This window comes from Aythya marila, assembly GCF_965140915.1.
Source record: "Aythya marila genome assembly, chromosome: 2".
NCBI lineage: Eukaryota > Metazoa > Chordata > Aves > Anseriformes > Anatidae > Aythya > Aythya marila.
Window position 1 is genome coordinate 49,266,081 of NC_139043.1, and position 26,781 is coordinate 49,292,861.

The 26,781-nt window shown below is 43.5% G+C and overlaps 1 protein-coding gene across 1 annotated transcript in view; it reads left to right on the top strand.

Moving 5' to 3' along the window:
- Positions 1–923: 923 nt before the first annotated feature.
- KIAA0319 overlaps positions 924–26,781 on the top strand; it is a 52,524-nt gene continuing 26,666 nt past the window's right edge. Inside the window, exons 1-6 of the mRNA XM_082755105.1 lie at positions 924–1,043; positions 10,123–10,284; positions 17,142–17,917; positions 23,219–23,402; positions 25,611–25,715; positions 26,374–26,471. Of these exons, the coding sequence (XP_082611231.1) occupies positions 10,236–10,284; positions 17,142–17,917; positions 23,219–23,402; positions 25,611–25,715; positions 26,374–26,471 (1,212 nt within the window). The 5' untranslated portion in view covers positions 924–1,043; positions 10,123–10,235. The remainder of the gene's footprint in view (positions 1,044–10,122; positions 10,285–17,141; positions 17,918–23,218; positions 23,403–25,610; positions 25,716–26,373; positions 26,472–26,781) is intronic.

Sequence of the window (26,781 nt, forward strand, 5' to 3'; positions counted from 1 at the left end):
TGCAAACTTGGCGTTTGAGTCCTGGGTCCAAGTCATTTATGAAAACATTAAAGAGAACTGGCCCTAAAATGGATCACTGGGGAACTGCACTAGTGGCTGGCTGCCAGCCTTTGAGCCTGACCCATCAGTTGGTTGTTCCCCCACCATTTCATGAGTTTGTCATACTGTAAGCAACAGTATTGAAAACTTCGCTGAAATCCAAAAAGATTACATCAGCTGGCTTCCCTTGGTCAACTAGGTTGGCAACCTGGTCACAAAAGGAAATGAAGTGTGTTAAACAGGCCTTTCCTCTCATGAACCCATGTTGAATGTGACCAATGACTGTGTTGTCTTTCCAGTGTTTTTCAGTAACTCCCAGGACAATCTTCTCCATAATTTTTCCAAGCACTGAAGCGAGACCGAAGGGCCTGTAATCACCAGGCTCTTCTTTCTTTCCTTTCTTGAAAACTGGGACAACATTTGCCAGCTTCCAGTCAACTGATCCCTAGGACCTCCTGGCGCTTTATCTCCTGCAGCAGCACCGAAATTAAAACCCCTCTCAGGGCCACCTCGCTGCGAGGCGCCGCAGCCGGCCCCCAGAGCGCCATTTCGCGGTCCCCGCCCTGCCGGCTGGCGGCGCCATTTGCTGCCCCCGCGCCCCCTCCCCAAAATGGAGGCGCGTTGCCCTTCCCTCTCGGCGGGGGGAGCCTCCCTGTGGGCACGGCGCGGGACCAGCTCCGCATCCCCCGCCGCCCGCAGGTGAGGTTCCTCCCAGCTCGGCAGTCGGGATGGCGCGGGGAGGGCTCTGCGCGGCCACCCTGCGCGGAGAGCCGGGCTGTGCGAGGCGGGGGCGGGCAGCGCAGCACCGCAGCACCGCACCGCACCGCCAGCCCGCACCGCCCCGGCTCGTCGGCGCCGCCTCCAGCCGCGGGGCCGCGGTCGGGGCTGCGGCCTCCGAGTGGCGAGAGGCGGCCGGCGTGAAGGGCCCTCGGCAGCTCGGGAGCGGGCGCTGCGGTGGGCGAGCGCCCTGCCGGAGCCGCAGCCGCAGCGGGGCAGCGCGAGAGGTAACGCGGCCGTGCCTCGCCCTGCCGCCACTAGCAGCTGAGGCAAAAAGCGTGTGTGTGTGTGTGTGCCCTGTGTGTGTGCAACCTGTTAGGCCGGCAGTGCGAGGAGAAACAGCCCTGGGCTGCATGAGAGGGATGCGTATGTGCATATTTCATTTCCAGACATGCTATGTGTATTTATATACATGTGTGTGTAGCGCTGTCTGAGCTCAGAAATCATACCTTTACGTTGTCCTCTGCGTGTTTATTTGGATATTTTGTATATCTGAAGGATGTAAGGATGTTATTCGAGCCACGTTGTTACCCCATGTTCTGTCAATGTGGGTGTTGCAGCCTAAACGCGTATTTACGTGTGGCTGGTGAATGTGATGCTAGTGTTTAGTATGTGAAATGCATTGTCAGTGCGTTGGGAGCGGTAGAGCAGAGCTTAAACAGAAGAAAATGCTGTCACAATTGTTACATTAATTTTGGGAGCTATCTATGTTGTGATTTGTTTACAAATGCAGAAAATAACACAGTCATTCCCCTGGCCCCCTTCAGGAGTGTGTCATTTAAACAGATAACCAATGAACTAGTCAGATAGGTGAGGGATAAAAATGAAACACATGTTGATTGCCACTGTGGTCCTCCCTAATCTGTTTGTGCTGTAGGAGTACTCCCGTGTGCCTCATACTGACTATGTGACAAGATATTGGCATTGATAAAGGATACTGGCTTTTAAACTCTTCAGGTCAGGTTCTGTATGCCTTTGTCCGTACAGTGTTTTATAGCAGGAGCCTGATCCTCAGCCACACAATTGTAATACGTGCTTGCTTTGTTTAATTACCCACTCGTGTTCTGCAGGGTTTACTCTTGCAGCTATTATTTCACTTATTATTATTGCAGCTATTATTGTCGTAAGCCAAATCTACATCCTTAAAAAGCTGGTACAGTACAAAGTTAATAGGTGATCCTGTCCCTATTCGTTTTGGTAACTGAGGTGGGGTGGGGGTTGAGCTGTTCAGCATGTTGCACATCAAACTGTGTGTCTGAGTGGTGCAGGTATGTTTGTGCAAGATGCATAGGCAGGTGTTTTTCCCTAAAGCACTGTGCAATGGAAGAGGCAACGTGGCCTGAATTTTACACTGTTGAGGCTCACAGGAGTTGTTGTCATGGCCTGTGGAAGAGACTGCTCTGGGGATGCCTGCCCAGGCTAATCTTTCTCCACTTACAGGGAGTATTGTGATGGAGGGATGAAAGTGCACTTCATAAACACTAATTTCAGTGGTGTAGAGCTGGGGGAGTTCCCATGTGCAGGTTTCTGAACCTGCTAGTGCAATGGCCATGAGGAATGGTTCAGATAGAATTGGCTCCTGTTCCTTTGCACATGCACACACAGTGTGTGTTTCAGATGGAGAACCTTTCCAGTTGAATAATTGCATGGGCTTCTTCACATATTTGTAATATGGACTTCTATTACACGTATTTGAAAGAAAAGCAGCGTTGCTTTATTAGTTTTGGTAATGCTGCTAAATGTGTATCTGTAGTAGGATTCAGCAATTAGAGGCAGGTCTGTGATCAAGTGCTGTACATCCAACAGTCTCTAATTTCAGTGCTGCAGAGGAAATACAGAGCCATAGTAATGGATATTGTACCCCTGGGGAGAAATTCTTCCTATTATCAAGCAGTTAGCTTTCAATTTCTGTCACAAACTGTCTTTCTGTACAAATTTATAATCTAATATAACTGTAGATACAATTTTTCCATATAAATATCTCTTTCTGACCAATATCAGTGTCTAACTTGAGTATATTTCAGGATGATATGACTTCACAATGAGCAGATGTGAATTTAGTCAGTCCAGCTGGAGGTAGCGTGAATGTGGTTAACTCAATGTTCAGTTTTCAACTAATTAACTTTGTTGAAGAGATGTTTTAGTGATTGTTTAGTCCTAATACCTTTTCCTGGGAAAAAGAGAGGAAATCTGTTCTCTATACAATTTGTTAACTCTTCTGCATGTTATAAGGTGTTTCACTGGTTAAATATAGACTGATTCAAAAGAAAATATGCTCAGTCATCTAAAGTGGGGCTGCAGAGATTGTCCTCTCAGTAGGGGTGGTGGTGGTGTGTGCACACATGTGCTTGCTTTATCAGTTTATAACAAGCAAGTCGTTTTCTAAACAGCACGGTTAAAGAAGCTTTCTGTGAATTTGTGTCGAGGTCAATTGGCTTTTAAACTGAAATCTAACAAGTTTAGTGTTTTTTTTTTTTTTTTTTTTTTTTTTTCCCCAATTATCTTTGCATATTCCTCTACATTTTTGGATGAACACCCCCCTCCCCCCCCCCCCCCTTTTCTATACAGTGCATTGATGGTGTCACAGGAGTGCCATTTTCAATTATTGATACCGGATGGCATATTTTGGGGTGGCTGGCATGTAGAAGTTCAAATAGTAGTTCTGCCTCTTGTGGCTTGGCTGCTTTTACAGAAGTGGTAGGAAGCTAATTACCTGCCGGTAATCTGTTCTTAAATTGAAATCTGCTCAATGGCTCTAGGATTGGGTTTTTGTGTGTGTTTTTTTCGCTTCTTTGTTTTTAAGATGAAAGCTAACAATGGGTGTACAACTTAGCATGGCCATGTGAGCAAAAACTTTTTTTCCCTTCTTTTCTTGTCTAAGAAAACAAACAATTTGCTCCTTTGCTCTCATATTGACATACATGTACAAGCTTTCAAACCTAGAAGTGGATGTACAGCATCCCACTGTAATAAGTCTTTTTTGAAAGCAGTAAAAGAGGAGGACACAATTGGAGAGAGTGTTTATATACTTCACCTTCAATATCTTGGCTTTTCTGGTTGTATACTGTTTTACCCAAGCCACAATATGTGAGCTTTTTGGTTTGTTTGTTTGCAGTTTCATTTGGTCACCATTGATGTTCTCTGTGCTCAGCACTTCTGAGATCAGTGTCTCATGCAGTGTATTTACAAACTCAGGTCCTCCAGATTTGCAACCACTGGCTTTAAGGATACTAGCTAGGTAGAGGTCACGTTACAAGAAGAGTTGATTTTTAAGTCTTAGATAATAATTCTGCTACATAATACCTGCAATGGTTCACGTATCATAAGTGAAAACTCCTAAATTCTGACACTGATTTAGGTGGGACCATGACTTTGTCCCATGAAGTTTTTCTTTAAAAAAAGAAAAGGAAAAAAAAAAAAGCACTAAGATTTATAAGAGTCACAATTTAACATTAAAGACTTTATTTTCAAATTGTAAAACTTTCTCTGCAGCAATGAGAGTTAGCAAGGTTGAATTTGCAGGCTGTAGGTTGTTTGTAGGTTGGAATTTTTCAACAATTGCTATAGTTCAGGCACTTAAAATTTATGAAAATCCTAAGAACTGTGGTACAACAGTGATGATCTGAACCAACAAATAGCTCCTTTTTATTTATATTTGAGGGCTGGTAGTCTGAGTAGGAAAAATACTGTTAGCTTCAACTTGATGCTTTAGCTAATCTTTTGTTCTGGTTTTAATAGATGACTAATACAATCATTTTTGACCTTGAACAGGTGCAAAATAGTTTTAGGTAGAGCAACTGATCATATAAGCACACAGAACAGAAGAACTATCTGAATGAGAATCTTTCTTTTAACTCTTAGAGTTTGCTCACATTTCCCTGGTATTATTAACCCTTGCCTGAAATGTTACTTCTGCCGCAAAAGGATGTGTCTGCATCGAGTTGGACCCTTTGGTGCAGTTAAGTTTCTTTACGACAAAAAAGCAGAAGATATACTTCCACTAGGAATTGGACTGAGACCACACAGTGTCATCACCCCGGCCTTCAATCAGCTGTCAGACAGCAACAACTTAAAGTTCTGCAAGCTTGAAAAAGATTCGTAGCACCTTTTCTGCCTGTGTATGTCTCCTCCTTCTAGGCAGTCTGCCAAGTTTCTCTCACTTTTTTCAAAATTCAGAAGTGGTGTTATGTACAGCAGTGAGATGGTTGTTTTGTGGTCTCTTTTCCTGCTGTAAAAATAGGTAAGCAATGGAAGAACATACTTAAAGAAATTCTGAAATACCTTTCAGGGGAGCCTCAGGAACAGGTTAGACAGAAATCCCAAGGAGGATTTAAGGATGCTTTGTCTTGCCCCAGGGCAGCGTATGGAACAAGATACCATCTTCCTTCATGTTCCTTCAGGTTTTCCCTTTCCAGGGCTGTTGTGGTACTGAAAACAGGACAAGGACTCATTCCATTTTCTCTTCAGAGTACATACTTGACGATAAGAAAGAAAACTGATAAAGAAGGCCCTGTTCTGGTGAGAACTAAATATGTATGAAATACAAAGTATATTGTTTTGGAGGAATTATCCATTAGTTTTCCTCACTCTAGTGTCTTTATTCAGAGAATAAATATTTCCCTGTCCTGCCAGTGGGGAGCGCAGGGTTCTGAAGTGTCTAGTGTTGTCCATCTGTGCTACTAACCTCTGCTGACAGGAGCTTTTGATTTGTTGGTGCCCCTTTCCTGTTGGTCTGTCCGACTTCAAGGCTTTACAAACATCTGTAATATAAATTGCACATTAACAATCCTGAAGGATTCAGACTTCTGCCATTTGTTGTTATGCCATAATATGGTATAAATCCTGATACTAACAATATCACTCCAGTTTCTCTTCAGAGCAGTTCCATCATTTATTGTTTTTGGTTGTTTTTTTTTGTTTGTTCTGTTTTGTTTTCTTCCATGTATGTAATACTTGACACTATGTAACACTGCTAAGCATCTCATCTTTAGGAATTCCACTGTTTGCTGTCTCCACTGCAATTGTAATAAAGGCTGCATAAATCTATTAGAATAAAATTATGTTTCTTACAGAGCACTGCCTTCTGTTGTTATTTGTGAGGTTGGTATTCTTTAACAGTTGACAGAGCTGTGGGTATCAGGGGAAGTAATGGATCACATAGTCCACCAGTGTAACATGGCAGGGTATTTTCAGCTCTTCATTTAGTTGTTTTATCACTATTACCTTGCTGTTTGTGTCTTAAACTTGACCCAGAGAATTGATTTAGAGTTGGGCCATAATATCCATCTAGGTGTCAGCCTCCAATAAGACACCTATGGGAGCAGCTCTGAATAAAGCAGAGATGTTGACAATTGCAGCTATATCCCAGTGGTGGTCATGGTTCTGTGTTTTCAAGTACAGGTACATAGTGTGAGAAAGTTGTGTGAGAAGAAAGTGATTTTGCACACAGGTAATAAGTAGTAATGATTCTGTTGTACCTTCCACATCTCTTGAAAAACTTGAATATCGTCCCCTTTATTTAGATGTGCCTGCTTTGTTGACGTGCATTCTAGTAGTAGCTCTAATACTAGAATTCCTGCTGTCTGCAAGTATCCTGAATGTTTTTTTTTTTGTTTGTTTGTTTTTTTCTGTGATGCTAGGGACAAATGCTAATGTCATGAAATTTTCTTTTTCGCCCTTCTGCAGTATTAATACAATACTAATACTCATCTATTACTTAACTGACTTAGGTATTAATGCGGGTAGGGTAACTGATGAAATAACACCCACTGAAGAATTAATACCAGTTAGGTTTCCTAAAGAATTGTCTTATATATGTTAATGTTCCCGTTAAACATAGTATATAAAGACACTTCTGTTAGGTGCAGGTCAGACCAAGTGGTAACCTGTTCATTTACTCTGCCATCCTGATTTATAAAAGAGATGCTGTCCATCAAAAATATATATATTTTTTGCTTTAACTGCAGCTTAAGATTTCAGATAGTGTTTCAGCATTTCTTTTGGCCTGTGGCCCAGCTGTGCTATTGACCAGAAGGGCAAGGAGGTGAGAAGCCCCTGCTTGCCTTTCCTACCACTATTAGTGTCACTGTGCCCAGTGTTCTTACAGCCCTTGCTCTCTTGGAGGCATCAACTGGCTAGCATTGCTCACTGGCTACTCAAAGGCACCACTGGTTCCTATCTCCGATTTCCTTAGCTAGTAGGACAGCAGTGTACTGCCTTACACCGTTCTGCAGCACTAGGGTTTGATGTGTTTCCAAATACAGGTAATTTAGTCTGTCTGTGTTCTTACTGTTATAGCCGTGGACTAATTAACGTGTAAAAGGTGGCAGGGTAGTTCTGCTTGGCTGACCCTTTTCTCTCTGAGCAAGTGAGCTGAATCTGCATTAAAATCCAGGTAAAACAAAATGCACGGTGAGATTTGGGGTGGAGGAGGAACATCCCCTAGGGGAATGGGCAGTTCTTTTCCCTTAGAAAGTTGTTGTGCTTCATGTGTTATCTAACAAATGACATCATGGTCCTGATCAGCAACTGCAGGTGTTTAAAACATCATAAAGTCAAAACTTGTCTTGAGGGATCAGTTGAGAATAGCCTTTCTGTTGGCTAGAACGGAGCCAAATGCTCAGAGTAAGGCAATATATATATGTGTGTATATATATAATGCGTGTGTGTTTCTGTATATGCATACAGTTATTTTTACCTGTCTGTGGGCTCAAGGCTGCCATCCTTCATCCAGCTAAAAGTGTACATCAGTTTTGTATCTTTGAGTGCCAAGAAAATCCAAAGTTAGTAACAGCAGCGTTATCTGTCTGCTTGTAGCAAAACAGAAGTAAGTCTCTGTTACATGAGTGAAGGACAGATTCAGCTGGAGAATCCATCTCATGGCCTTACTAAATTTTAACTGTTGGAATCTCATGACGGGCCTTCTATGTGATTTTAATGTCTCATTTGTGTGCTGAAGTGTGTACAAACAGTACAGTATGATGAGGAAGGTAAGAGGAGCATTACATGTATACATCCAAGCTCTTGAAATTCTGAGTGTTTACTGTCTGAACTGTTGAAGAAAGCATTTGGTTTCTGGTGGTTGCGTTCTCTCTGTGGGTCAGAAGCTATGCACTGAATTACGACTCTGTGTGTGTTGTGTTTGAGCGTGATCATAATACTGGGAAACATAAGCTGGTTTTGCAGTGAGTGGAAGCTCCTCCATCATGTAGGAATTAAACACAAATGGCTGTGTTGCCACAGAGCAGCATGGGAAGACAGTGCCTCTGTGCATGCAGAGTATCCTCATGCTGTGAACACTAGGGATAAGGTGTGCAGTCCAAAGCCTGGCATTTTGCTGCTTTGGTAACTTTTATTAATACAAACCGTATGTATATTTATTTATATATATGTTTGTTTTTTTACAAGTACTTATGTTTCTGAACCAAGGCAAGTGATGTTGCATTGCATTTGCATTACAAAAAGGTATCTAGTATTTCAGCTCCTACAAATATGTTTTTGCGTGTGTGTGAACCAGGTAGCAGAGGACATACAGAACACGCAGAGCAGTGTTCATAAAGCAAAGCTCTTCCCCTTTGTTTGAATCCCTTTTAGCTAAGGGTACAGGGGTAGCACACTTGCTGCTTCGGAGAAGTGATATAACCTGTGCCTTGGGCTGGCATTCCCACCTGGAGTTCATGGTTTTTCCTAGTGTTGCTGGAAGTTACGTGGATGACTCAGTCTCCCCTTCCAGGATATGGAAATCACTACTTGTCTCCTTTTAGTGGCAGCAAAGTTCACCTTACTTAGGAAAAGAGGTTGTAAAATAAGCAAAATTTTTCTGCCATCTGATCAGTGTTAAATTTTCCCTTGTGATGTTCTGTTTCCAAGCCTGGTGCATTTTTCTGTAGGCTCAAGGACCGAAAAATGTGTCTTAACCATCTGGTCCAATTGGCTGCTTCTGGGACTAAGCGAAGGTTACAGCAACTACCTACTACCTCAGACACCTCAAGTTTCAGGAATAAGCTCTTCTGCAAATTGCAAGTCCTTGATCGTGGGGATTGAGAGAAGTTTCCAAGGGCTAGAGGAAAGCAGCTGTCACTCCTGTCTTCAGAAAGGGCAAGGAGGGAGAACCTGGGGAACCTCAGGCTTGTCAGCCTCACCTGGGCCCCCTGGGAAGGTGGCAGGGCAGCTAAACTTGGAAAGCATTTCCAGGCACACAGCATGAAAAGCAGCGTGGCCAGCAGGCCAAGGGAGGTGATTGTCCCCCTCTACTCTGCCCTTGTGAAGCCCCACCTGGAGTACTGCATCCAGGTCTGGGGCCCCCAGCACAAGAAGGTGGTGGGGCTGTTAGAGCAGGTCCAGAGGGGAGCCACAAAGATGCTCAGAGGGCTGGTGTACCTCCTCCATGAAGAAAGGCTGAGAGAGCTGGGCCTGTTCAGCCTGGAGAAGAGAAGGCTTTGGGGGGACCTTATTGCAGCTTTTCAGTACTTAAACAGGGCTTATAAAAACATAGAGAACAACTTTTCAAATTTTTACTTGGGCAGATAATGACAGGACAAGGCAGGAATGGTTTTAAACTAAAAATATAAAAGTACATGTTTTAAGGCACCTGCCAAAAGCAGCCAGTTAGCAGCATTTCTGTCATGTAGGTATCTGAGATTCGAATGTCACTGCCTTTACCAAGTCCCTTAACGAGCATCAAAGGGAGTTGACTGGAATGCTCTGCTTTGAGAAGGACTATTCTCTAATAAACACGCTGCTCATGTTTTCCTTTACAAAATTGTTTTTTGGATCTGCTTAGGATTGTTTGTATAGGAGGAGTTGTAAGTTTGGCTAAACTAACTTTTTTTTCCCTTGGATGAATAATGTGGATTTGAATTACTTATTCCTTTGTAGATCTATTTTTTGCTTTGGCCATCTTATTTGGAGAACCTAGTATCCTGGTAGGCGATGTCAGCTTAGAGACTCTGGAGAAGTGTCTGCTTGTATTACCTTGGTAGCTGGGAGGGAATGGCTTGCTTGCTGCCTTGAGAATTGATTTAACACTTTTAGGATTTTTAGTGTGGTTGATAATGTCCATGATTGCTTAGTTAGTTAGGAAGTCCAGGAGACCAAGTACCAATATATCTTGAACATTTCTGTATCTCTAGAGAATGAGACTTCCAGGTAGGTAATTTGTTCTGCATCTTCACCTTGCCTAATCTACTGTGTCCTCAGTCAGGAAGTAATAATGAAGCCTGTGTTTAACCTGTCTGTTTGCTTTTACTGTGACGTTCTAATTGATGCTCACATCTGACCTGTTTCTTCCTGTGCTGTCTGTTGCAGTGCTTCACGGCCACAGCAGGGTATTAAACAATATTAGAGGAAACCGACATCAAGTCCTATAATTTCCACGCAGCTGGTTGGAAAAGCAGTTGTCACTGCCCTCTGGGTGCAGCATGGCATTTGGACTTGGTGTTCTCTGCCTGTTACTATGGGCAATAACAGGTAGGAGTTTGCTTCTTGTGTATCTGAGTCATGCAGAATGAGTGAGGCAAATGCTCCTGGAGTGTGAACGCTGGAGTGAATGAAATATGAATAAAACAAGAGCTGGGAAATCTTGTGGCTCCTCAGTGAGTTCTCATAAGGTACAGCTTCATAACTGGCAGCTAGTTGCAAAGGAGCAATGCATTTTTTTTGAGTGACTGTTTGGAGACAATTTCAGTGTGGCTGTTTCAGATGTGTGTGGCAAGAGGGAATAGAGGAAGAGTTGCAGGAGTTTTCCTTCTCTTTCTCTTGCAGGACAGAAGTTTAGCAGTGATGAATTGTTTGTGGTCTAAGCTGCCTTTTTTGCTCTGAAGTATCATAGGATGGTTGACATGTGAGAAGCAGAAATGGATTTGCTCACGTTTTCCACCTCTTCATTCCATCTTCAGACATGTATTTCCTTTTAAAGACCACAAGAAAGTCATGTAGGTTTCTGCTTCAGCCACAGAAATACAGAATTTATTTCCATAATCAGATGAAGAATGATTGATGCGATTTCTAGGTGAAGCCCAGTGATGAGTGGTGTCCCACTGGGGTTTGTATTGGGACCAATATTGCATAACATCTTTGTCAGTGACATGGACAGTGCCCCCTCAGCAAGTTCGTGGACAACACCAGGCTGAGTTGTGTAGTTGACACGCTGGAGGGGAGGGAGGCCATAATGAGGGATACTGACAGGCTTGACAGGTGGGCCCAAGTGAATCTCACAAAGTTCAGCAGGGCCAAGTGTCCTGCACGTGGGTTGGTGTAATCCCAAACGTGAATAGAGGCTGAGCGATGAGTGGTTTGAGAGCAGCCCTGAGGAGAAGGACCTGGGGGTGCGGGCTGATGAGAAGCTCAACGTGAGCTGGCAATGTGCACTTCCAGCCTGGAAAACCAACCATATCCTGGGCTGCATCAAAAGAAGTGTATCTAGCATGTAAAGGGAGGTGCTTCTTCCCCTCTTCTCTGCTCTCCTGAGACCCCACGTGGAGTACTGTGCTCAGCTCTGGGGCCCCCAGCACAAGAAGGACATGGACCTCTTAAAACAAGTCCAGAGGAGGGCCACAAAGCAGTATTTCATTAATTAAAGTATTTTCTTAATTAGCCAGAATAAAGAAAATAGTATTCAGTTATTTGTCTTACCCATCCTGTAATATAAAAAGAATTGGCTTCTTAATGAGGGAGAGCCTTGCCTCTGTGTTTAAGCTTAAATTGATTGTTGAATTTGGAAATGGGGGATAGACATTAACTACAGGTATGCTGGTAGCTGTTTTGGAGCAGTCATTAGGATTGCCCTGAGGATCTTACCCTGCCAAGTTTTTTAGCAGAACATAGAACAGAGTGGGTTTTTTTTGTTTGTTTGTTTTTACTAAACAGTAAGTGTACCCTTTGTAAATAATAATAAAAAAAAATTAAAATAATTCTCCTATGAGATGCTGAGTATCTGCTGTAGTGTCCTTGCCAGTATCTTGAGGAGGAGGGGAAAAGGGGGGAAAAAAAAAAAACACAAAACACAACCAAAAAACCTCACCAACCCAACAACAAAAATCCCACCCCACACACAACCTTCAGTAGAAGGTAGTAATGTGCAGTAAATGCTGAATTTTGGCTGTTAAGGATGTCACACTTTTAGGCTTTTGATGATGTTAATTGTTAGCATATCCTCCTTGTGCACATGGAAAGTATTGTTGTCATTCTTTAGTTGCAATTTTGCTGCCTTCTCTTGATTAATCTGAGACCAAGACCATTACACTCAGACTGCTGGCTGTATTCTAAGCTTTTCCCTGTATCAGGTACAAGCACACAGTGTTTAAAGGCTAAACATTGTAGTATCATCCCTCCATTTATTTATTTACATCTCAATATTTTGCTGGCATTTTCCATCCAATTAAGATCAACTCTGAACTTTAAGGTACTCACTGATTTCCAGGATATGTTTGCTGAAATTTGTGAGTAGATGCTCACCTCTGTTATATCAAAAGGACTTTTTCCTGTGTGCAATTTGAAATGTGAATTGTCTCAGGTTTAAGAAGCTACTAGATGTTTGTTCCGCAGTTTTTCTCTGCAAATGAGCTTGTGCCTCTGAAGACTACTTTTTCTTTCCCCTAAAATAAATAAGGGGAGCAGGTGGAAGGAGAAATGCAGGAAGAAAAGAGGAATCTTTTAAGACCTCCATCTGTTCCATTTTTTTATACCAAGTATTTTTTTACCACTCGTTTTAACTCAGATAACAAGAAGGCAGATTTAATAGAAGAGAGGTTTAACATTGCATCCTTGAGAAGGAACAGAGAAACAGGCTTATTAGTGAATATCTTCAGAAAGATACTGAATAATAAACGCTTTGGTTTGTCAAAAGGAGTTAATGTGGTCTACTCAGTACAAAAGATGTGGAAATACTGGAGGAAGCCCAATGAACGGCCACAAAGATGGTGAAGGTGGAGCATCTCTCCTACACGGAAAGGCTGAGAGAGCTGGGACTGTTCAGCCTAGAGAAGAGGAGTCTCAGGGGTATGTTATCAGTGCAAATATCTGAAAGGAGGGTACAAAAAGGACAGAACCAGGTTCTTAGTGGTGCCCAGTGCCAGGACAAGAGGCAATTGGTACAACCTGGAACACGGGAGGCTCTGTCTAAGTATCAGGAAACATTGTACGGGTGGTGGCTCAGGTTGCCCAGAGAGATAGTGGAGTCTCCCTCCTTGGAGATCTTCAGAAGCCATCTGAACACGGTCCTGGGCAATCTGCTCTAGGTGTCCCTGCATGAGCAGGGGGCTCTCTTACTTAGATGCCATTTATTTGTTTATTTTGTGTGTGATGGGTTTTGGCTAGCGTTCAATTGGTTTTGATGAAAAACAAAACTAAAACAGTAGGCAGATCACCTAGTGAACCCAGATATGTACCGGTGACCTTGACTAATGCTTCTTGGGAGGCTTAAGCTGACTGTGGCAGTAGGTATTAGTGTCATACAGGTGTTAGTGCACCGTGCCTCTTGGCTGTGGTTTAACCCCAGCAGGCAGCTAAGTGCCACAGAGTACCACTAAATACCTCTGCAACAACAAAACCATCGGTGCATTATCAACAGTATTTTTCTCCTAAATCCAAAAGATGGCACGCACCAGCCACTGTGGAGAAAATGAAGCCAGCTGAAACCAGGGCAAAGTGTTAGGTTTTTCTGTGAACCTGCCAGAGAGAGCAGAGAGCCTCCATTAGATTTTGCAAGTAGTCCCCTTGCCCAGCCAAGCAGGATGGTGTCCTGCCTGCTGTGGTAGAGGTCCAGCTGCGCTCCTTCAGGGCTCTTGAATGAGAGGGCTCGTGTAAGCAGATGAGAGTGGTGGTGTGCAGCTTGAAGAAGGATGTTAGTGTTTCTTCACTAAAGGAAGGAATTCCTTTAAAATGAAGCTATATTCCATAGTGTGACTAGTTCTTAGTTTGGTTTGCTGCTTTTTTTATTTTATTTTATGGTTTTTTTTTTTGAGGGGCAGGCAAGCTAACCAGCTCGCTTAACTAGGTCTGTGGACATGTTGGCACTGTCCTACTGCAGGCATGTAATGCTTACAGAACTTGTAGGCTGGGCACCAGAGGGCTTTCAGGGCTCATAAAGAAGGGAAGCATTATTTTTGTTGGTAACCTGAATGCATGCTTCAGAAATAATATGCTTTTTTGGCAAGGACTGTTCAGAGTAGATGAGTGCTTTAATTTCTGAGTCCATCTGACAGAAGGAAAAAAATATTCCCTTGTTATCTGTTATGGGAGTGTTTTAGCAGACACAAATGTCACTATGTGACATTTCACTTGTCGCTTTCAGAAAATACTCTGTAAATAAGAAAGGGCAAGCTACATTTTACTTGAGCCCTTTGCAGTCTGGAGATTGAGGGTGAGAGAAAGGGGAATATGAAATTACAGTTAAGATGAAGTTCAGTAGAAGTAGATCTTGTACTTCCCATCTGAACACAATTAATAGACGCACCTAGTGTCAGGCTGATCTAGCCTCCCTTTATTTGCCCACTTTTGCCCAGTTACTGCTGGAATTTATCTCAGTTAGGTATAGCTCTAGGTGAAGCAAGAGGTGAAACTGATTACTTTCATATTACAGTACAGGATTACAGTTAGATTTAATTTAGAGCTGGCTGGGAAATAATTTTCCCATTGTATAGAAATCATCTATCATGAAGTTTGTTCCATTTCTCATCAGGATGAAACAAAGGCCATCTGACACGTTGTTTATGAGAAGGGGATGGCTAAGGTTCGTGTCTAGGACACTTGGCTGGGACATTTAGGTTCAAAGTCATGCGTTGTCTTAGGAGCATTGTGGACATGTTTCTCTCTGCAGATAATGAAACGCCATAAATTTTGTGGGAGGCTGACTGCAATATCACAGCTGGTATGTCAATCTGAAAGTGGCAGAATGAGATTTGAAGCTTTGCTTGACATCAGGCTGTAAGTCTGGCCCAAGGCTAGAGTTTGGATTATTCCAGTTGGTGAGTCTTGTCTCTAAGAATTTCTGGTCAGTCTTTTCTGAACAAAAAAATAATTATACTTTCAAATTTTTTTAATTGGTTAGTCACTTTCTCCTTCAATGATGAGGTAAAGAAGGGAAGAGATTAAAACAGTACCCAGAGGATTTCTGCCTGGTCAGGTGGTATGTAGCAGCCATACTGCTGTGAGGTCACTTTTCCCAGTCCTCTGTTTAATGCTAACCCACAAGCTCTGTCAGCTCCTCATCCGTCCCCAGGCAGAGCTCTGCACACTGCAGCTGCTCACTTACCTTAAGGGCAACACCCCCTCCTTGTTTTCCTAGACTGTCCTTCCTAAAGAGCCTCCATTGCAATATTCTAGCTGCAGCAGCTGTCCCCCCACATCTCTGTGATCCCAGTAAGATCATAGCCCTGTGTGCAGATCTCTGTATTCCTCTTGTTTATTCCCCATACCGTATGCATTAGTGCACAGGCACTACAGAGGCACCTCAACATGCTGGGAGGTGCTCCAGCATTTTAACCCAGAGCTCCTCTGGGTGCCCCGTCAACTTAAAGGAACAATTTGTGCTGGCAGCTCATGGTCTTTGCCAGGGTTTTGTGTTCTTGGAGGTGAAAGGAAATGTGGAAGAAATAACTTTATGGCACGTGTAAGAAAAAGTGCACAAATCATGCATCTTCTGGGTGCAGGTAAAGGTGCTTCATGTCTGGGTTGTTAGGCTAGGTTGTTATAAGTTCCTGTTTGCTTGAGCAGATTTCTCACTGAATCTGAAAAGTGGAAGACTAGTCAGCCTCCCAGCTCCATGAAGGAGTAGCTAGAGTCAGAAAAACAGTACTTGAAGCTGTTTATCCTTTTTGTCAGCTTCCTATTCAGCTATACCTGGTTGCAAGCAAGTGAATTTAAAAACAAAACATAAAAAATAAAAATAAATAAATGCTTTTCCTCATCCCAAATAGCCAGCTCTGCAAAACCATCATAAAATTTTGCCCGCTCTATATTTTCTGCTATGTCCTTGGAGTGGAGTGGAGAGAATTCAGTGGTTGAATGGCAGGCTGTCCTGTCAGCTTGTCCTTTAGGGCGATGGGTCAGTTGGGAATAGTCTGGGGTGCTGTGAATGTCTCACACTGCACTTAATCTGTCATGCAAGCTGCACGTTCATCCCAGGCAGTGCGATGCTCCCCAGGTAGTCCAGTAGCTGGACACAGGCAGTGTGTTGTGAACCGCAGTTCAGCCCAGGAGTGGGTTAGCTGTGGTGTGGTTGTTGGGTATGCTTGCATGTGTAGGAGATTTGCTGAATCTCCGAAGAGATGTAATCCATTAAACTGTCTTCTTTTTATCTGCCCTATGCTATAATATGCTATAAATGAGCTTTCTGCCACCAGTACTCCACTGACAGCTTTGTTAATGACATGCAAGGTAGGCAAATCAAAGTTGGTTTTCTTGCTGTATTAGCTCCACAGCAGTGGCATCTTGTTTTCACTGGCTGAGATAGCAAGCTTGGTTGAAAACCATGTTAAGAAGAATGTGCTGATTTTACTAAACATTTTTTTTGAAGCATGACCAGATTAAGGTTGCATTTTGGAGAGGAATTTTGAACAGCAGTCATAGCACATGGAAAAATGTTAAATATTGATTCAGATGTACATTAAGTCAATTCATACTTGATTTAAGTATTTTGTACTTGTAATCTCTATGCTATGAAAATAATTTGGATGTTATACTAAAAGATTCCTTCCTTTGCAGTGAAGGTATAAATATTCTCAGCGCTGGAACAAGCTCTTGGGATTTCACATGAATGGTTAAAGCAGCAAAACTTTGAGAATTCAATTCCCCTCCCTGCCCCTGTATCTTGTATTATCAAGTCCAGCATTTACATTGGTATGAGACAGCTTTTGTGAAGTTTGAGTGAGATGACATGTTTCTCAAGTGGAGATCTTAGCTTCCTTCTCACTCAAATGGAACAATGAGATGTTACTGCTTCTTGTTTTTGTTTTGAAACTTATTTTTTCTCCCTGTGTTATGGGGAGTATCAGAGTACCTCTTTTTTTTTTTTTTCTTTTCCCTGCTCTGTTTTTGTTTTTAAGTATTCACAGATGACTTTGGTCTCTTTATGTTGGCATTTGTATTTGGAGCAAGCCAATAAGAAACATGTGATAAAATAGAGATCCTACACTGAAAAATCCTAAGTACAAATACTACTGCAAATGGACATACTAAAAGAAAAGTAGTGGTGACATTAGTTAAATGAGTTTGTTTAAGCTGGGTACAACCTATCTTGTCTCCTGTCATAAGCCCTTTTTGGACATAAAAAACAATATTATGGTTTGGTTGTAGTGTTGTACCTCATACTGGTTTTATTGTTTCAGGTTCCTATTGTGAGCAGTGCAGAGAAGGAGCCACATACGCAGGTGCAGTAATATCTCCCAACTTAGAGACCGCTAAAATTATGCGAGTTCCTCATGCTACGTCAGTGTCTGACTGCATCACAGCATGCTGTGACCTCTCAGGTTGTGACTTGTCCTGGATGTTTGAACGGCGCTGTTACATTGTGAACTGCCAACACAAAGAGAACTGTGAACCTAAAAAAATTGAAACGGTGAAGTCCTATCTAATCTTTGTGCTGAGGCCTTCTCAGAGGCCAGCCTCGCTGCTGGGATTTGGACAGGTGATCCCAAGCATGGTCCACTCTGTGGGACGCCAGAATGAGCCATCTGAGGAAGTGAGTAGCCTGAAGGAGCTGTCTTTGCTTGGCAAAGATCTCAGCCTTGAGGAGATACCTGAATACATAGATGACTATAAAGACTTGGAGCAGGACCCCTTCCAAGTGAGCATCAAACACGAACAGAAGGAGAGCACGGATTATGCTGACTGGGGCCTGATGGTGGCAGGTGAAAATGGTTTCAACTCTTCAGTGGTTGATGATGGAGATAATCAGGAAGACTTTCCTGAAAAGGAAGGGGAAGCTGTAAAAGATGAAGGGCTTGTGAATAAAAACAGCTCTGAAGCGAGCTCTGTTCGTGAACAGCACTACACAGAGAGGTTGTCTTCTCTCCCAGGGATTACACCATTACCTGGGAAGACATCTGGAAGCAGAGCAGCTGTTCAGCTGCTTGCACAACCCAATGATGCTTTGCAAGAAGAGGTACGTGTATCCCTCAAGAAGCAGGCAGAGTATGGTGAGGCCACTTCACAATTCTTTTGACGAATCAAGTTAGATTGTTTTATAATGCAACCATAGAATTCAAATGACTTAGTCTTGTTATAGTGTAGAAAAGACTGAAGGGGTTGTCTTAATAGGCAGATAAATTGCTGAAGGACACTTCCCTATCAGATAATAAGGAGCAGAGCTGCTTCTAGGGTACTGTGGGGTTTCCTTGGAATTATTCAGATCAGTAGGCTTGAACCTGTCTTAATAGAAATGTTTTGGTATTCTGCCCTTTTGACACTTGGTGATCCAAATTCAAGTTGTAAGCTCAGCAGTAGTAGTGCACACCAGCATCAACAGAGCAAGACCGGTAAGCATCAGTTACTCTATCAATCAAATTTAGCGTGTTCTATGGTTTCATGTTACTAAATGCCTAATGGTGTTATAGATGTAATGGTGCTGAATAAATAACTTTGATAATGCTTTTAAAATGTGAGAGAGAGTCAAGGTACTTAAGGGAAGGAACAGTGGTTCCTTTGGACCAGAACGTACAATGGCATAAATTGGAGAAGTTTTTGTTCTCAGATTCCTTTCCTTGACTCTGGCAATAATAAATAAAGAACCTAAGTTAAATATCTGTTAAGTACGTAAAGCCTAATTTAGATATCTAAGACATGCGCTTGTTCTCTATTTATGCCAATGGGTTAGATGGTTTCTAAAGGGTCTCTGTCTCCTGCAGAAAAGAGTCTGATCAGTGGGAAAGTTGAAATGGGCTGTAAAGCCATCATCTGCTGGGTTTGAGTCATCCCCAAAATCGAAAGGGAAAAAGTAAAAATTACGTGGTGTTGTCTTGATTGCCCTAAATTCCATCAGGCTTTGTAAGCAACAGCAGCCTCTCTCTTGCTGTAAAAACGACAATTTATTGCCATTGTTGCAGGGAAGAAAAATACATGAAAACAAGGAAGTTGCTTGAAATCCATGATATCTGAGGTTCTTGGAGGGTATGACCAAAGTGGCAGAAGTGTAGGCATGGAGAACATCTGGATGCCATCACAGCCTAGAGATGCAGCAGTTTCTGGACTCTGCTTTGAGATCTAGATATCCTGAGAACTGCGATTCTTGGGACGGCTCTGGGAGTGCTGTGAGGAACATGAGAGGTGCTGCTTGTCGTGGTTCCGCTCGAGTGGGCAGCCGAGCGCCACCTCAGCCGCTCTCTCACTCCCCCTCCTCAAAGAGGAATGGGGAGAAAATATGATGAAAAGGCCTCAAAGGTTGAGATAAGGACGAGAAGATCATGCAGTAATTATTGTAACGGGCAAAACAGACTCGGCATAAGGAGACAGTAAGATTTATTGCCTATTACTAACAAGCGAGAGAAGTGAGAAACAAAGGAAAGGAACCAAAAGCACCTTCTCCCCCCATCCACCCTCTTCCACCTCCTCCCCCCGAGTGGCGCGGGGGAATGGGGGTTATGGTCAGTCTACAGCACTTCTTCTCTGCTGCTCCTTCTCGGTCACTCTCGTCCCCTGTGCTGTGGGGTCCCACCCATGGGATACAGCCCTTGATGAACTGATCCGGCGTGGGCTTCCCACAGGCAGCAGCTCATCCAGAACTGCTCCAGATATGGGTCCATACCATGGGGTCCATCCCTCAGGAGAAAACTGCTCCAACCTGGCTCCCCTACGGGCAGCAGCTCCTGCCAGGTCACCTGCTCCTGCGTGGGCTCCTCTCCACGGGCTACAGGTCCGGCCCGGAATCTGCTCCGGCAGGGGTCTTCCACAGGCGGCAGCCTCCGTCGGTGCAGGGCCACCTGCTCCACCGTGGTCTCCTCCACGGGCTGCAGCGTGGAACCCTGCTCCACCGTGGTACTCCATGGGCTGCAGGGGGACATCCTGCTTCACCATGGTCCTCACCACAGGCCGCAGGGGACTTCTGCTCCGGCGCCTGGAGAACCTCTTCCCCTCCTTCTACACTGACCTTGGCACCTGCAAGGCCGTTCCTCACTCCCTTCACTCTCCCAGCTGCTGTGTGGCGCAGTGTTTTTTTCCCTGTCTTAAATATGCTCTCACAGAGGCACAAAACAACATCGCTTATTGGTTCGGCTCGGGTCAGCAGTGGGGCCCTTCCCAAACATGGGGCAGCTTCTAGGTCCTTCTCACAGAAACCACCCCTATGGCCCCCTGCTACCAAAACCTTGCCACGTAAACCCACTACATTCCACCCCTTGCCTCTGTTAAAAGCATATTTAAGACTAATCACAATATACTCTTACTTTACAGTTATCACAACCTTCACAAACTTCACTTACATCAAAAAAGAGAAAGAATTCACCACACCAAAATAAGCATAACATCATCACAGCACCGACAAGGTGGACATGGGGCTGCAGCCCGTAGAGGACATCTAGCAGGGACTGGAACCTCTAAGAGCTTCTCAAGAGCTCTGTCAGCTGTTCTTGATCAAATGGTGATTTGTGGCTTTGCTGCAGCAGAGCAGATCTGTTCTCATCTCTAAGGGATGGTGCAAATACAGCTTTATGAAAGCTGAGATTTCATGCTGTGTGGTGGTACTGATATAGATGGCCCAGCCTTCTTGGTGATTTCCTTCAATGATTTTTGCCATCCCAGCTAGGATAGAAAGGCTTTGCTTTTTTTCGAGTACTGCCGATATGGACGGGAACTTAAAATGAAAAGTTCAACGGAAAGTTCATAAAGGGGCAAGTGCAGGGTCCTGTACCTGGGGAGGAATAACCCCAAGCAGCAGTACAGGCTGGGGGCTGTCCTCTGGAGAGCAGCTCTGCAGAGAGAGACCTGGGAGTCCTGGTGGGCAGCAGGCTGACCGTGAGCCAGCAATGTGCCCTTGTGGCCGATGGGATCCTGAATGGATCTGAGTGTTGCCAGCAGGTCAAGGGAGGTGATCCTCCCCCTCTACTCAGCCCTGGTGAAGCCACACCTGGAGTACTGTGTCCAGGTCTGGGCTCCCCAGTGCAAGAGGGACATGGAGCTACTGGAGGGAGTCCGAGGAGGGCTGCAAAGATGATGAGAGGACTGGAGCACCTGTCGTATGAGGACACGCTGAGAGAGCTGGGCCTGTTTAGCCTGGAAAAGAGAAGACTGAGAAGACTCATCAATGTGTATAAATACCTGAGGGGAGGGTGTTGAGAGGATGGAGCCAGCCTCCTTTCAGTTGTGCCTAGCACATGGATAAGAGGCAATGGGCACAAACTGAAGGACGGGATGTTCTGGATGAATTTGAGAGGGCACTTCTTTCCTGTGAGGGTGACAGAGCACTGGAACAGGCTGTCCAGAGAGGTTGTGGAGTCTCCTCTGGAGATACTCAAAACCTTCCTGGTTGCCAACCGCACAATGTGCTCTAGGTGATCCTGCTTGTCAAGGGGGTTGGACTAGATAATCTTCTAAGGTCCCTTCCAACCTTGGCCATTCTGTGATAGTTGTAAGTATTGTAGTTGCAAGGTGGTCTGGCAGTGCTCTGTTAGCAGATTTGTAGAGGCTATCACTGGGAAGCTGTTTGTGAAATGACTCTTACGGGATTTCAGTTAACGTAGAGCAATCTTAAAAATGTTAAGCTGGAGAAGCAGAAGGTTTTGAGAAATTGCCAAAGCCTTGTTTCCCTTGTACTTTCATTGTTCCCCAAGTGGGAGCCCTTTGAATCTGGACATCTGTAGAGAAACTAAGATGGAAACAGTTACGGCAAACACCCTTCCCTGGCCTTTCCTAGGCTCAGCTGCTGTCCAGACACCTCTTCTCTCCCCTTCATAGTCTCCAGTCCCCTTCTTTTTGCTAAATGTTATGCTCCAGTCCCTTTGGTGAGGTGTCCAAATGCACAGGAGGTTTAGCTCAGTGCATAGCATTTTCCTTTTGTGGTTTATTGTTTCTTTGTTCTGTTTTGCCACTGCTTCTTCTTACTAACATGTTTCCTTAGCTCCACTGTAGGCTTTTCCATGGGCTGTAAAAGCTCAGTAACATGAATACATTTAGAAATCTGTACAGAGTCACTGTCAGGCAGCCCAAAGCAGAAATCTGCAGTGCTGCGTGTTCTTAAAGTGATGTTGTCGTCCACTCCCACCCCCCCCCGAAAGAAGTCTTTCTCTTCTTTCATTTTCCTTTCATTTTTCACACCACGTCTGCTCCAGTATTGCTCTCAGTAATACCTTTTCCTTGAGAGATTAAAGAGATCAATTTCTGATACTGCCCCAGTCCGCTTATCTGCTGACTGCTTATGTTCTCAGTCTCAAGCTTTTTGGCTGTGACAGCGCCACAGAACACCTTTATGACTGCAAAGCCTTGCCTAGGCTTGAGGAGTGAAGAGTTGGTTGGTGCTATTGCAGAAGAGTGTCTCAGGAAAGGTGTGACTGTTCCCTGTCTGCCCTGCAAAGCCTGGGTGCCTGCTTCTCAGCTGATAGCCTGGCCAGGGGCCAGGAGAGGAAAAAAGCCAAAGGATGCTCAGAACAGTAGATTTCTATTGAATTTGGAAGGCAAAGAAACCCTTTGCTTTGTCAAAGCATGGTAAGATTTTGAAGATGTAGGATGGAGTGCACTTTATTAGTAGTGAGGAAAGAATGTGAAAGAAATTCAGGAGTGAATCCAGGACTGAGCAGATGTAGTAGGAAAGGCAAGGATCCTGTTGTGTGTGTGCACTCAGAGAGAACAGTGATAAAGTCTGCGGCCTGTGGAGAGGCCTCTGGTGGAGCAGGCTGTCCCACTGCAGCCCATGGGTCCCACATGGAGCAGATCTCCACAATGCAGCCTGTGGAGGAGCCCCCGGTGGAGCAGGTGGATGTGGCCTGGAGGAGGCTGCGGCCCATGGACCAGGTGGCAGAGATTGACATGAAGGAGCAGCGGAGATGAAGCTTCATGGATTGACCGCAGCCCCCAGTCCCTATTTCCATCCACTGCTCAGGAGAGCAGGTAGAAAAAGGCGGATGGGGGAGAAGATATTGGAGTTTGTTTTTTTGATTGTTTCTCACTGCTCTATCTTGTTAGCAACAAGTAATAAATTTTATTAATGTCCTTATACTGAGTCTGCTTTGCCTATGTTGAGCAATCTCCCTGTCTTTATCTCAACCCTTGAACCCTTTCCATCATATTTTCTACCCCTTTCCATTTGAGAAGGGGGAATGAGAGAGCAGTTGTAGTGGAGTTCAGCTGCCCAGCTGAGTGAAACCACCACACTACATAAATCAGGCAAACCCAACATGCTGTTTAAAGAAAAGCATACCTGTGAATCTATGAACGTGAAATACAAGTCATAAATGACACTCAATAACTCATTTTGCAGGTTCCTACGCACTCCCTTCTTTCAGACGAAGTGGAATTCTCCCCAGGTGTGTCAGAGAAAACCCAGACTCCCACAGTGGCCCCAGAGAACATCACCGAAGGTGGGGTTGTGCTGCTTCCCACTAATATTGTGCCATCTGAGCCCATGCAGCAGTTCCCAACTCCTGCTACTGCTCCTAAAGCAGGTAATACTTCAACATGGCTGGAGATCTGAGGGGTACCTGCAGGTTGGACAGCAGGTGGTGATAGCTTTTACTACTGGCAAGCTTGCATCCTGTTGTTATAAGCTCTTTATCCAAATGCAGCATCATCACACCTCAAGCATGTAGTCCTACAGCGCAAACTTAAGAACCTTCAGCTTGTTCTTTCTGAGGAAAAATTCTGACCAAGCCTAACATCAGTGGGAAATTATAACTCAATTAAATGCAGTAAAGTTAAAAGCAAATTAAGAGCATTTTTGTAACAGGTTATTTTTTATTTTTTTTTTATTGGTGAGAAATACCTAATACTTTCTGGAGATACACAGTAGTTTCCTATAGCCACTCTTCTGTTTTTGTGTGACTGCAAAATATTGCTTGCTCTCAGAAACTCATCAGTAGGGTTCACACCATGTATAGTGGTACGGTATCATGAAGCAGAGCAGGGGGGACATGAGGAAGCCCAGCCCTTAATAGAGGAGAATGTGGCCACTTCATCCTGAAAAAATATTTTACTCTAATTTTACTCTAATTTCAAACCTGGAAGAAGGCTTATCAGACTTCCAGCTACAGAGGAAAAGTTCTTATTTTGAAAAATATGTGTTTAATTGCTCTGCCCTCTGTAGTCGCATTAAATTCTGTGTATATGTTAGTCTATCTCCTTTCTCATGCTGAGTTTCCTGCATTCCTATGTGCCCTGACAAAGGGTTAGAAGGGTCACAAGAACCAGGGAATCGCAGGTGTGTGCTCTTCTGTGCTCCTGAGGGACAGGGAGAGCTAAGCCCTTTGCTTCTTGGTGGAGCAAGTCTGGTTTGGGACATTCCTAGCACATTGTGCCAAACTAAAACATGCCAGCCAGGGTAGCAGTAGGAGATAACATAAGGAGACAAGCTTCAAGAGAGATCCTCTCCAAGACAATGGATCATCATTACAACTGAGTGTTGACTAGGCAGCTCCTCCTCTTCCCTTATGGGAGGAGGCTGAAGAGGACTCAAAAAAGAGTATGGAAGAAGCAGCTGAAGGAAAGGTTGTGATGAATCTCACTGGAAGTACTGCTTTGTGCAAGGATTTCCTCAAATTGCTTTGCACAGCCCTACTGTCTCAGTTTAGGAGACAGTCCCTCCTCCTGCTTTGGTCATCACCTTCACCTAGCTGTTTTGTTCTCATCACATGTGGAAGTGAAAAGATTTTTTAGAAGCACAAACCTCCACTGGTGTCAAGGACAACTTCCACGAGCGATTCTGGACCCTCACATTTAAGTAGCAGCAACAGAAAGTGTACTGTCAGCATAACCTTTTTGCTTCATCCCTTTTTTCACCTGTCAGCTGCCACAGCTGAGTAGTCTCTTGCTCATCATGTAAAAGTTGGACACTTACATGTAGATACTAGTGAGTGTTGCTTTTGGAGTACCTTTATTCTGTAGACTCCCTGTAGCCAGGAACACATTTAAAACCTTTTAAAAACAGGTCTATGAGAATGTTGCTTGAAGATGTGCTTTGGTATGTTTCTGTTGGGGCTTGAGTTTGTAGACTTCAGCATTTGGGGAAGAGAAAAGAATTTGCACAGATGAGAACTGTGAGGGTGTTCCTGGATGACATGTAGACAGACTGTGCAGTTTAGCAAGGAAATAACTCTGCTGCAGTAGCAGAATTTTTAAAAGTGACACGATGAGCTGGACACTTAAGCATGCCTATTCAAGTGCCACACAAACATAGAAGCTTGTTGGTGAAGAAAAGGCACGACACTGATTTTAGGATGGACTATGTTACTTAATGAAGTTTAATGAAGATTCTTCTAGTGCTGATGGCTCCTTTTTGTCTTTTGTTGTATATGTTTGAACTCCTGTACTTTCAACCAAATACTAAAAAAACGCATAATTCTTTATGCAGAGAAATGTTAACTGTGATATACAAGAAAAATCAGAACTCATCTGTCTAAAGCAGGTGAGTGTAGGTGAATATTTCATATTTGTGGAAGAACAATTGTCTTGAATAGATCAGTAAAAGATGAAGGAGCCATAGTCATGATTATGACAGATTATTAATTGATTATGTATCAGGATTGTTTTATTTATATTTGCCAATTCACTGCAGAGCATTTGTCAAATTTTACTTAATCCATTGCAAATAATACTTGCGATGGATATAAATTTTGTATCTTCATCTTTATAAACATAATGTACTCATTCTGTCTTAGATATAGTAAAAGAACTTGTTGTATCTGCTGGAGATAACATACAAGTGATGCTACCCAAAAATGAGGTTGAACTGAATGCCTTTGTTGTCCCACCACCGCCTACAGGTGAGTTGAATGGCCTTGCCATACAGGAGATGCTCACGCACTACTAGCCTGTAAATGTAGATAAGTCCCAAGTGATGTGAATGTCCATGCTTTAGAATAAAATCTAATATTCTCCTTCTACCTTTTTTGTGGTTTCATCTGCAGAGAGCATTTCCTCCTTTGGATTTTAGAGATTTTGGAGTGGCTTGTATTTTCAGAACTTGAACATTAGCCAAATGATTCAGTAAGAAAGCCCATGATTTCTACCAAAAGATGATGTGGCTAAGGTTACAGCATCTTGTTGTTAAGCAGAGGTGTGAAGAACTAGGTTCTGAACACAACATTTACCTTAAAACTACCAGTTTCTGTGCTGCAGCAGCAAAGAATGTGTATTTCATAGGTGGTGAATGTTTTACACAGCTACGGGTGAAGCTGGTTTTTAAACTTATTTGTAAAGGCTGTTAACTTCGTTGCCGCTTTACCAAGTTACAGCACACTGTGGAAGCTTAACATGTATTCATAACACTTCATTTTGCTGACTCGAGTAATTGCAGTCATAGTTTCCTGCTGCAGCGTTTTAGCTGACTGGTGAACTTAATTTCTTTGCTTCTTGGGCTTATCTTGAAGGCAGAGCTGATTATTCTTACACTTACACACTTATTCTTACACACTGTCTTAGAAACAGCCTACAACTACGAGTGGAGCTTAATCAGTCACCCTGCTGACTATGGTGGTGAAATGGAGCACAGGTACACCCAGACGCTGAAGTTGTCTCATGTAAGTGAGCTGTAAGTTCAGGCCCATGCAGTGTGTACAGGAATTTAACCTGTAATGAAGAATACCTTTATTTGAGGAATTCCAATTACTCTCAGTTGTCTTCACTTGCATGTGTCAACAGTTCTTTTTCAGATTTCCAGAAATGCCTCTTTCAGAGTGCTTTCATAATTTTCTGAGATTGAGTAAAAATTCCAAAGTATTCCTCACCTCACAAGGCAGTAACCAGTGCCTTTCATGTATGTGCTTATTTGAAACCTAGAGTTTCTTTTATATCAAGATTTTTCTACGTTTACAACACAATTAACAGATT